Source organism: Sorex fumeus, unplaced genomic scaffold (assembly GCF_029834395.1).
Source record: "Sorex fumeus unplaced genomic scaffold, SorFum_2.1 ptg000072l, whole genome shotgun sequence".
Classification (NCBI taxonomy): domain Eukaryota; kingdom Metazoa; phylum Chordata; class Mammalia; order Eulipotyphla; family Soricidae; genus Sorex; species Sorex fumeus.
The window spans coordinates 12607733-12620000 of NW_026606129.1; the positions used below are offsets into that span (position 1 = coordinate 12607733).

The window sequence follows — 12268 nt, forward strand, 5'->3', positions numbered from 1 at the left end:
TTATTTTTGCCAACATTGCTGAGTTTGTTTATTTTGGGCCACATCCAGAACTCACTCCTGGCTCTGCACTCAGGACTCACTCCTGGTGGTTGCAGGGCAAGTGCCTTATTCGCTGTATTATCTCTCTGGCCCCCAAATTTATAACTTTTATTTTTTGGGGTCACACCCGGCGATGCACAGGGGTTACTCCTGGCTCTGCACTCAGGAATTGGTCCTGGTGGTGCTCGGGGAACCATATGGGATGCTGGGAATCGAACCCGGGTCGGCTGTGTGCAAGGCAAATGCCCTACCCACTGTGCTATCGCTCCAGCCCCCCGAATTTATAACTTTTACAGGGCTTTGTCACTGAGGATTCCTTAGTACTTGCTATAGATAAGATCATGTCAGTTTTAAAGAGATATATATTTTTTCAATTCAGAGGATTTTTTTTTTTTTGATGGTGGTGGGTGGTGGGGTTACTGAGCAATGCTCAGGAGTTACTTCTGTGCTCAAGAAATACACCTAGCGGTGCTCGGGGGACCATAAAGGGTGCCAGGGATCAAACCCCGGTCAGCTGTGTACAAGACCAGGACGTTACCTGTTGTACTCTTACTCTGGCCCGTGACGCTTTTCTAGTTGTCGAACTAGAAGTTCCAGCACTGTGTTGAGCAGTACTGAAAGTGGGCTTCACGGGGCTGGAACAATCCATGGGGCGCCCTGGATCCAATCCGGCTCACCTGCGTGCAAGGCCAGGCCTCTCTGCTGCTCCACTCGCTTTTCCTTTTTTCACTTTTTGGGTCACACCTGCCGGTGCTTGGGGGACCATAAGGGGGCCCGGGGATCAACCCCGGGTTGGCCGCGTGCAAGGCAAACCCTCCCCGCGGTGCTATCGCTCCGCCCACGTCCCCCATCCCCCAACTCGGGGCTCTTCTGTATGGTCGCCTTTAGGTAAACTTCAGTAGTTCCCATAAGCAACACCAGGGGGCACTCCTGAGCAGAAAAACCTGAAAGAGCCCCTGATGATCGCATGGGGTCTGGCACAAACCAAAAGACAGACTTCACGTGTAAGACCAGCTGGTTTGGGTTTGGTTTTGTTTTCTTGGTCATACCCCGTGGGACTCGGGGATCACTCACGGCAGTGCTAAGGGGACCACAGACAGTCCTGGTCATGGCCACAGCTGCCTGTCCAGCCAGAGCCTTAACCACTGTACTCTCCAGCCCGCGTTTTAAATTGAGGGTCCTCCACATCGTTTCCACAGTGCTCCCCCGGGCTTCTCACCAACAGCGCCCGCACCATCATCCTCGCTTGTCTGCTAAGGTAAATTCTCACAGTGAGGCGGCATCTCACTATTTCCGTGTTTTACATGCTCATGAAAGCTTGTTAGATGTCTGCATGGTTGTGGAAAATGTCTTTTCAGATCTTGTGGACACCTTATTATTTAAAAACATTTTTTTAATCGAATCACCGGGAGATAATTACAGACTTACCAACTTTCATGATTACATTGATTTCAGCATCACTCTGATCATGATTTCATTGTATCAGTCATACAATGATTGAGTACCCATTTTCATTTTCATCTACCGGTGCCCATTTTCCACCACCAATGTTCCCAGTATCCCTCCCGCCACCCCAACCCCTTATCCCCCCCCCCACTAGACATTTTATTTTTATTGCTCCTATTATTTGCTTTTGGGGCCCATACGGTAGTGCGTGGGGCTTACCCCTGGCTCTGTAATCAGAGATATCTCTTGGTGTGTTCAGGGGACCAATGGGGTGGTGGGGACCCATCCGGGTCAGCCGTATGCAAGGCAAGTGCCCTGCCCACTGTGCTATCTCTCCAATGTGTCTTCTGGATACTTTAAAATTTTATTTTTCTATTGACGAACAAAGTGTTTTTTTTTTTTATTTTTAATTTTGGGTTATACCTTGGAATGCTCAGGCCCACCCTTAGCGATGCACTTAGGAATCATTCCTGGCGGTGCTCAGGGGACAATACGGGATGCTGGGGATTGAGTCCGGGGTTGGCTGCATGCAAGGCAAATGCCTCACCTGCCGCACTCTCGCTCTGGGCCCAAAGTAATATTTTTATGCTATATGATTTGCCAGTGTTCTTTCTCGCTCTTTCATTTCTTTGTTGCTGTATTATTTGGGGCGACCCCCAGCAGTGCTCGGGTGTGTCTCTGGGTCTTCACCCAGGGATCACATTCCTGGTGGGGCTCAGGGGACTGTCTGGGGTGCCAGAGATCGAGCCCTGGTCAGCCGCGTGCAAAGCAAACACACCCTACCTGCTGTCACACGTACTATCACTCTGGCTCACAAATTTTTTCCGGTTAAGTAGAATGCCTTTTTTCCTCCTTTCGGGCCACAGCAGGGGGTATCAGGGCTTGCTCCAGGCCCTTGGGGATCTCTCCTGGCAGGGCTCAGGACCATATGGGATGCCGGGGATCAAACCTGGGTTGGCTGTATGCGAGGCAAGAGCCCTACCTGCTGTCCTATTGCTCGGCCCCAATTTCATTTTTTTCTGCATCCTCTTTGTCTTATAAATGTGATATATCACACTGGCAGATTTTCACATATCGAATCATTAAATTCTGGGGATTCTAGTTGTTCATAGTGTAGAAACTTTCTTTGTTATTTTGGGCCACATCCGGTGGTGCGCAAGTATTATTTTTGGATCGAATTCCTGGTGGTTCAGGGGACCATACACGGTGCTGGGGATGGAGCCAGGGTCGGCCAGAGTGGCTGCACGGAAGGCCTAATTTCCTGGACCCTCTTCAGCCGCTGTCCCCAAATCATTTTGTTTTTTGTGGGGGCTACTCCAGGTGGTGCTGAAGTTTATTCCTCGCTCTGTGCTCAGGGATTGGTCGTGCTGGACTGAGTATATTGTACGGATGCCGGGACAGTCTCAGGTCCATGGCGTGCAAACCAAACACTCTCCCCACTGTCTTATCACTCCAGCCTGATCTAGCCCGTGAGACCTCTCAAAGGCTAAGCCACCCTGAGGACCGGTCACAGGCCTCACACGCAACAGCAGCTTGTAGTTAGGGAAATATTTGCACACTGATTCATCACTGTCTGCACTGTGGCCAGCCAGAGGGCTTTTAAGCAGGGCATGGCGTGGCCCTGCATGAGGCAGCCCTGAATTCGGAAGCGCCCCAGAGGGTGTCCTGCGCCCTGCCAGGAGTGATCGTTGGACACAGAGCTTGTAATAGGCCTGGATGGGACTCTGGCATCCAGTCCAGTATGTGGAGTTCTGCTGAAGTGGGCCCAAAGCACTGGCATGGGCGCCGACACGGACGTGTGTTGTGGGCTGAACTGTGTCCCTTCCACAAACTGAGATGCTGAAGGTCTGATCCCCAGGACCTCCAAAGGGACAGTATTTGGAGTAGCGTTAAAGAAGTCACGTGAAATCAGGCCTCAGGGCAGGCTTGAACCCAAGTGGCCAAGTGCCCACTGCAGATGTGAATAAGACAGAGGGAAGGACGGTGAAGAAAGACGGCAGACGCTGTGTGAAGCAGAGGGCTCGCAGGGACCCATTTTGCTGGCAATCTTTTTTACTTTTTAAATTTTTTTTGGGGGTCACACCCAGCGATGCACAGGGGTTGCTCCTGGCTCTGCGCTCAGGAATTACCCCTGGCGGTGCTCAGGGGACCCTACGGAATGCTGGGACTCAAACCCAGGTTGGCCCCATGCAAGGCAAACGCCCTACCCGCTGTGCTATTGCTCCAGCCCCTTCTTTTTTATTTTTGCTTTTTGGGTCACACCGGGCGATGCACAGGGGTTATTTCTGGGTTTTGCACCCAAGAATTCCTCCTGGCGGTGTTCAGGGGGGCCATATGGGATGCTGGGAATCGAACCCGGGTCGGTCGCATGCAAGGCAAGTGTTCTACCTGCTGTGCTATCTTTGCTGCCAATCTTGATTTTGACTTTCATCCTCTAAAACTGAAAAAGTAAAATTTTGTTGAGCCACCCAGTCTGCACTATTTGTCATGACAGTCCTAGCAAACGGAACCAGGACACAGGCAGGAGGAGACCCGGGGGAAGAACAAAAGGGACCTGGGAGAGACTGGGCGCAGGGAAAGACCGCCAGAAGGCGCACCAGAGTGCCCATTAGAGTGGACACCAAGGTCAGGCCCAAGGCCTGGTGTTAGGCTGCCCTCAGTGGAGCTAAAGGTCAGAGTCTGAATTTGGGTCCGTCTCTGCTGAACCCGGGTTGCACACATGTAAGGCAATGGTTCCACTGCTGAGCTGCACCCCCGGCGCTGTCAGTGTCAAGATTGACGTGGGTCGGGGTTGGAGAGCTCGTAAAGCAGGTAGGGTGTTTGCCCTGCACATGGCCAACCTGGGTTCGATTCCCAGAATCCCATGTGGTCCCCTGTGCACTGCACTGCTAGGAGTATTTCCTGAGGGTAAGCCAGGCATTACATCCAAGCACCATCGGGTGTGATCGCCCAACAAGAAAAACAAAAGATTGGCACAGGCCAAAGTAAAGATGCCCTTCATCCAGCAGAACATCTGTCAACCAAGATTCCAAGGCAGAACAGGTCGTTGTCCGTGTACTGGTTGGCTCAGTACGGGAGTGGCATTCAGGTAAGTACAGGAGGGTTAGTCAGGGTCAATCACTGTATCACTGTCCTCCCGTTGTTCATCGATTTGCTCGAGCGGGCCCAGTAACGTCTCCATTGTGAGACTTTTGTTGTTACTGTGTTTGGCATATCAAATCCGTCACGGGTAGCTTGCCAGGCTCTGTCGTGTGGGCGAGATACTCTCGGTAGCTTGCTGGGCTCTCCGAGAGGGGCGGAGGAATCGATTGATCTCGGGTCAGCCATGTTGGCTGCATGCAAGGCAAATGCCCTATCGCTGTGCTATCGCTCCAGCCCTAGAGGAAGATATGGTCTATGATGCTCACGGTCCGATCAGGTACACGCAAACCTCCAGATTTCATTTCACACGTTAGGATGGTTCCAAGTCAGGAAGTCTCAACTGAGAGCAATGGGAAGGCAAACCATGGGCGCGGTGCTGGCCCTGTTCGCGGCTGGCTTGGTGAGATTCCCACGAGCCCACCAGGAGCGATCCCTGAGTGCAGAGCTGGGAGGAAGCCCCGGGTTCTGCTGGGTGTGACCCACAAATACCAAAATCACAAAGGTCAAGGCAGGAAGACAATTCAAAGGCCTGCCAGGTCCTTTGAGCTTGTTCCCTGGTACCAGAGGGGCCCCCACTCTCCCGAGTATCAGCTAGGAGCCAACAGCCCCTGAGAAACACTTGGTGTGGCCCCAAATAAGAAAACAGATCATGGTCATAATCTAAGTTAGGGACAAAGTTACGGGAAGAAGCAAATAGACCACGGGTAACTGCATGTTCCAGAGTCTGGTCAAGGTCAGAAATGTAAATGGGGGGGCTGGAGAGATAGCACAGCGGGCAGGGCGTTTGCCTTGCACGCAGCCGACCCAGGTTCGATTCCCAGCATCCCATATGGTCCCCTGAGCACTGCCAGGAGTAACCCCTGTGCATCGCCGGGTGTGACCCAAAAAACAAAAACCAAAAAACAAAAAAAAAGAAATGTAAATGGGGCTGGAGTGTGTACAGGGTTAAGGTGCTTGCTTTGCTCCTGCCCCTTTTTTTTTCTCTCTTTTTTTGGGTCACACCCGGCGATGCACAGGGGTTACTCCTGGCTCTGCACTCAGGAATTGGTCCTGGTGGTGCTCGGGGAACCATATGGGATGCTGGGAATCGAACCCGGGTCGGCCGCGTGCAAGGCAAATGCCCTACCTGCTGTGCTATCGCTCTAGCCCCTGCCCTTGGCCTTTTGACCCCTGGCATTGCACATCCCCTCAGCACTACAGGAGTGACAGCACCCCCAGAGCTCCTGAGCACTGCTGGGTGTGGCCCAAGAGTTGCTGCTTCACCCACCCCCAACCCAAATCACAGGAAAAGTGTTGATCTCAAAACTGAGTTAAAAATGAAAGCAGAACATAGAATGGAGGTTAGAGTGAATAGAAGGGCCGGTTAAAGGTCAAGTTCTGAACACTTTCTAGTTCAAGGTTATGTTCAATGTTCACATTACTTCAAATTCAGGGAGAGTGCCCGGAGTGAGCCCTGAGCACAGCCCAAACAACGAAACTAAAAAAATCAAATTCAGAGACAGGGTCAGAATGACTCACGGCTCAAGGTGGGATTAAGTCACGGATGCAAAGGGTTGGGGTGACTCACTTGCCCCTCTATATGATCCCAGGCACACTGACAGGCCTTCTGAGCACCAAACTTAACATTTCAAAAAAAATCTGGCATGGCTGGAGCAACAGCACAGAAGGTGGGGCGTTTGCCTTGCACGTGGCCGACTTGCATTCAATTCCCAGCATCCCATATGGTCGCCGGAGCACCGCCAGGAGTGATTCCTGAGTGCATGAGCCAGAAGTAACCCCTGTGCATTCCCGGGTGTGACCCAAAAAGAAAAAAAAAAATTGGGGGCCACAACTGGTGATGCTCAAGGGTTAACTCCCGGCTCCACGAAGGAATCACTCCTGATGGTGCTCAGGGGACCATATTGGGGTGCTGGGGATGGAGTCCGGGTCCGCCAAGTGCAAGACAAGTGCCCTCCCCACTGCAGGACTGCTCCAGTCCGAGTACAAACATTCAGAGTCCCACAGTCCAAGTACTGCTGGGAACACTCTATAAATCTACTCAGGACACCCAACCCCCAAAGCAGGCCAAGCTACATCTGAGGCCTCAACAGAACAGTGACCAAGGCCAGGATCCAGGTCAATTTCAAAGTTCATCTAAAGTCACTTCAAGAGTATCAGAATCAGGATTACTAGTTGGAGGGCAAAATTAGGGTCAAGGAAGTTCAAAGTGGGCGGGAGCGACAGCTCAGCAGGGAGGGCCCTTGTCTTGCATGTGGCTGACCCGGGTTCGATCCCCGGCATCCCATATGGTTCATTCCAGGAGTAACCCAAGTATTGCTGGGTGTGACCCAAAAAGCCAAAAAAAAAAAAAAGTCAATTTGAAGGTTTGAGGATCACATTTAAGGTGATCAAGTGAAGGATGGTCGGCAGTGACTTTGATCTCCAGGTTTAAGAGCAATTTTATAAGGTATAAAATATAGTTTCCTGCCCCCGCACCTGGCTGTCCTCGCCGGGGCCCCTTGGAGGGAGCGGGTTGAGTTTCCCTCCCCGCCCCGACCAGGGCTCCGGCAGCCGAAGACCTCCAGAACCAGCCACCACCATGCTGAGACAGACCACTCTCCACATGCATGAAGGTACCGGCAGAGGAACAAAGGCATGCGGGGCCCGGGGCTGAGATCTCCAAGCCTGCTCGGATCGGGGCTGAGCATCCTCCACCCAGATCCTCCATATTCCAGTAGGCAGGGGTCACACCCCCAACTGGCCCCCTGGCACGTGTAATCCCATCAACAGCCAAGACCCAGAGACTATAAAACCCAGCTCCCGGAAGCCCCAAAGCGCGCGGCCGCAATCTCATTCTTACTTTGGACAAACTGTCAGGCTACCAAATGTAACCTGCCCACACGGCAGAGTCTGGCAAACTCCCCGTGGCATACCCAATATGCCAAATACCAGTAACAATGATGGGTGTCTCAATCGAACCTGTGCTGGCCATGTTGGCTGCGTGCAAGGCAAACGCCCTACCCGCTGTGCTATCGCTCCAGCCCCGAATATGGCACTTTTTAAAAATTCTCAGGGCTAGGACGAAGGAGACGTTACTGGGGCCTGCTCAAGGCAATTGACGAACAACAGGATGGTCATGATCGTGATCGTTTATAAGGGAAAGCCCAAGGCTGAAATGGTCATTCTGAGATTTAGTGCCAAGTTCAAAGTTTTGGCACTCCATGAAGGGCATGATACTCGCAGTGTGTGGGACTGATGAGTTAGTATTAAGGCGAGTTCAAAATCAAGGTCATCTCAATGCCAGGTCAGGTTCACAGAAAAGTTCCAGGTAACCTGCAAGGTCACTTTAAAACAAAGCACAATCAAGATGAAGGTGGGTATCAGGTGAAGGTCAAAGCCAAGCGTCCGAGTGGGAGTTGGATGGTAACTTCAGAGTGGGCTGGAGGGCGCTGCTGGCCTTGCACGGGGACTGTCCAAGTCCGATCCCTGGCACCCCACAGGGTCCCCTGAGCCTGCCAGGAGTGACGCCTAAGTGTGACCCAAAAAACAAAAACCAAAAAACAAAAAAAAAGAAACGTAAATGGGGCTGGAGAGTCAGGAGTCTGCCCTGAGCACCTCTGGGTGTGGCCCAACAGAGGATCTTCAGGAACCTGAAGGTAAGAGGTACATCAAGGTCAAGCTTAAGGTCAGATCAGAGGCAAAAGCCTGGATGTGTCCCATCCAGGCAGCTGTACTAGTTAATGGAGATGAATAAACTCAGCGGCACACAGCAACCTCAAAAGCAGGGTCTGTGCCAAGCAAGATGAGGGTCACACGTGGTATTAACCATGCAGCGGGCTCACTCTCAAATCGTTTATGCAGTTCCTGGTTACATGCTGGTGTACGCTGGCTGTTAGGGAAGGCACAGGGAGCTGCTTGCTCTCAGACCCCGAGGAGCCAAGGACTGACCCCCAGATCTCCAGTGGATGAAGCATATTCTTAGCCCACGGTCCCACTGAGCCCTCTAGGACACCCTTTTTTCGAGGCCTGGGGGGCTATTCCTGGCAGCTGTTCTTTTTATTTATTTAACTGCCACTTATCTAGTTTTTTTTTTAAATTTTATTAGTGAAACACCATGAGGTACAGTTGTAGACTTACAAATTTTTGTGCTTGGGTTTCAATTATACAGTGATCATCCCTCCACCAGTGCCCATTTCCCACCACCACGGATCCCAGTATACCTCCCACCCCTCATCCCCCCATCCCTCCCATCCCATCCTGCCTCTGTGGCAGGGCATTCCCTTTTGTTCTCTCCTTTTGGGTGCTGTGGTTTGCAAAAGAGGCATTGAGTGGCAGTCATGTTCGGTCTATAGTCTACTTTCAGCATGCTTCTCCCATCCTGGGAGGATCCTCCCAACACCCTTTATTTGGTGCTCCCTTCTCTATCTGGGCTGTCCTGGCAGCTGTTCTTAAGAGGGACCCTAGGTGCCAGGAAGCAGAGCTGGGCCTCTAGCTGCAAAGCATGTGATGCAGTGCTTGAAGCTACTTCCCCAGCCCTCAGGCATCCTTAAAGGTAAGACCTTCCCTCGGGCCAGGGTTTCCCAATAGGAAAACATTGCAACATGGGCTGGCTCAAAAAGGCGCACTCTTACTGCGGAGACAGTCAAGATCAGAATTCTTCTTAGGGGGAGCTGGAGCAATAGCACAGCGGGGAGGGCATTTGCCTTGCACATGGCTGACCCGGGTTCGATTCCCAGCATCCCATAGGGTCCTCTGAGCACCGCCAGGAGTCATTCTTGAGTGCAGAGCCAGGAGTAACCCCTGGGCATCGCCGGGTGTGACCCCCCAAAAAAAAAAAGATTCTTCTTAGGGCAGCTAGAGTGAGGTTAAGGCACTACTTACATGTGGCCGACCCATTACCCACCAGAGCAGACCCCTGGGGTCTCCCCCAACACAGACACACAGCGAAATGTCAGTCGTTCCCCCCTATCAACACACACACAATCTAACAACACAACACACAATACACACACAGACACAGAGTGAAAGGCAATTCCCCCCTCACCCCCCCCAACACACACACAGCGAAAGGCCAGTCCCCCCATGGCCAAACTTGAATTCAGGACAAACTACAGCAGGGACAAGGGTTCATTTGTGCCAAGCTCGGTCCATGTGAGATGCTAGTGGCTGGGCGCGGGGCCCAGACCCCCCACACTGAAGGCTGCTCCTCCCACCCCACAGGGTCAGGGTTTGGTGGGACCTATGCCACGGCCAGAGGTGCGATTGTGAATACTTGAGAATGTTCTTTCTGACCACATGGACCGCGACCCAAGGGCAGACACGAGAAAGAACTCCACGGAGAAGCCCGCGAAGGGAGAAAAGTCAAGAACTCCAGGCCTAAGCCAGTATGGAAGGTCTGCGGCAGCCAGACACCAACTCCGACAACGGACATGTCTCGGGAAAGCAAACTGGCTCCATGGGCCGCTCCACAACTGCTGGGACACAGGCCCCCCGCCCTCCCACCTCCCTGTCCTGTAAGACAAGGACTCGCCACCAGCTCAGGGACAACCAGCACCAAGGCTGGGGTCGGGCCTGCAGGCTGGCATGGGCCTGTGGTGACCTGCCGCCCTTCAGCAGGGGCCCAGGGCCACCCCAATACTGTGACTTGGAAACCAAACGAGGGCCAGGCACTGGGGGGCTGGAGCAGTACTCGGGTGCCACTCCTCCACGGTCTTCACCGAGCCAAGGGTCTGGAAGAAGGACAAAAGGCAAAAGCAGATGGTCTTTGTTCTCGTTACATTTTATTGGCATCATGTTCATCTCTACAGAAGAACTCAGCCCACACCCTAGTGCAGACCTCTGGAGGGGCGGGGGGCTCCGTCACGCAGGCTGCGGTGCAGAGCTGATCCCGGGAGGGGCAGAGCTGCCCGGGCGCCACACCGAAGGGACGTTCGCTGGTCGTGATGGGCAGTTCGGGGCGGGGGGAGGGGCGCGGGGGGAGAGAGAGGGCAGCTAACCTACGGGACCACGACCTCGACAGGAACGCCTTCTAGAACAAAGGTAGAATCACCAGACAATCTGTGAGGGTTTTCCTTTCCTGCTTACAAGTAGGGCGCTTCTATCTAACAGGGAGTTCTAAAGTATAGCGCAGGGAGAAAAAAAAAGAAAAGAAAAAAAATTCAAATTTCAGAAACAACAGCCATTTTTCCATTGCACATATTATGCAGATAGACCTTTTGGGAAATTTAGATGCAGAAGGGAACTAACTAGCCAGCTTCCCCCTGGAGAGACTGAAAAAAAGCTTTTTGGCTCTCAGGTGTCTGATGAAAGGCGGACACGACCCGGCCTACTGCGCCAGCCAGGGCTGACCCTTCAACGCACACGCCTGCAGCACAGGACTTCAACACATAATCCAAGAATTTCTTACACTAATTTATACATTTTTTTTAATCGGTTGCATATATTAACATGTACTATAAGATTCTTTACTAAGAAGCATTACATAATAAATGGATACTGTAAAAAGATCTGATTAGTTAAAAGTAACAAGCATTAACAGGTACGTACAAAGCTCAGCCTGCTCGACTGGGCTGGGCCTGTGGCGAAGCAGGGGGCACCAGCCTTCCCAGGTGGGGGCCTTCACGGGGCGGGGGCGAGGGCCGGGGCAGAGAGATCACGGGGCCGTTAAAAAAACCCGGGGACGAATTCGACACAGATTAACTGTAAACAGTTCTCTCTCCAGTGGACTACGAGAATGGGCTTGAGGCCGGGGCCGCATCCTGTGCCCCCCAGGCTGATGCGGCCACAGGCCCCGCGGGGGCCCTGCCGGGCGCAGGCGGGGGTCTGTCTGCCGCCACCAGGGGCGGGTGTGGGCGGTTGTGTGCGGGGTGTGTCGGGGGTCACTGAGGCTGGCTGGGAGGGGCTGTGTCGGAAGGCCTGGACGTGTTCTTGGCTGTGAAGGACTCTGTGCTCTGCTCCCGTGGCCCCTTCAGCAGCTGCAGCTCTCTGCCGAGGCTTTAGCCCGGTCGTTCTTGTCCAGTTTGATGGGCTCGGGGAATTCATTGTAGAGCTCCACCTCTGTCTCCTGGGCAGGGAGAGGGGGAGAGAGAGGTCAGTTACTCGGGGGCCTGCGGGAAGGTGTGCCAGGGCTCCGAGTTGGCCCCAGACAGCTGCCCCTGGTGACTCAGTTCCTGATGAGAGAGCAAAGAGAGACAAACGGCACTGCAGGAAGAGGCTGCTGCCTACCTCTCAACGACCAGAATAAAAAGACGCCGCCGGACATCGACCAACGTTAGTGCCAGAGACATACAGCACCGGCATCACCCCGTCCCAACAGGGGAGAAGAGATGAACAGAAAACTCCTCAAGGAAGACAGGAAGTAGGTGTATAAGAAATACTCTGCATTGCTCACTGTCAGGGAAATGAAACCAAACAACGGCCAGAGAGCTCCTCACTCCGGAGAGATGGGTACAGGCCACAAGGAACAAAAAGACCAGCGGTAGACATGTTTGCCGGGAAAAGGGGCCTCACCCACTGCCGGCGGGTCAGCCTCACTGAAAAACAGTATGGACACTTCTCAGGAACTTAAAACAACTGGGAATCAAGGGCTGGAGTGACGGTCAGCATGTAGGGCACCTGCCTTGCACATGGCCTGGGTTCGATCCCTGCACTCCAGATGATCCCC

The 12268-nt window shown here is 53.0% G+C and overlaps 1 protein-coding gene across 1 annotated transcript in view; it reads right to left on the reverse strand.

Annotated features, from left to right (window-relative positions):
* Positions 1-11003: 11003 nt before the first annotated feature.
* The window catches only part of RAB7A (RAB7A, member RAS oncogene family), a 48391-nt gene continuing 47126 nt past the window's right edge, over positions 11004-12268 (reverse strand). The window contains exon 6 of the mRNA XM_056129335.1: positions 11004-11668. Coding sequence (XP_055985310.1) covers positions 11573-11668 — 96 coding nt within the window. The 3' untranslated portion in view covers positions 11004-11572. The remainder of the gene's footprint in view (positions 11669-12268) is intronic.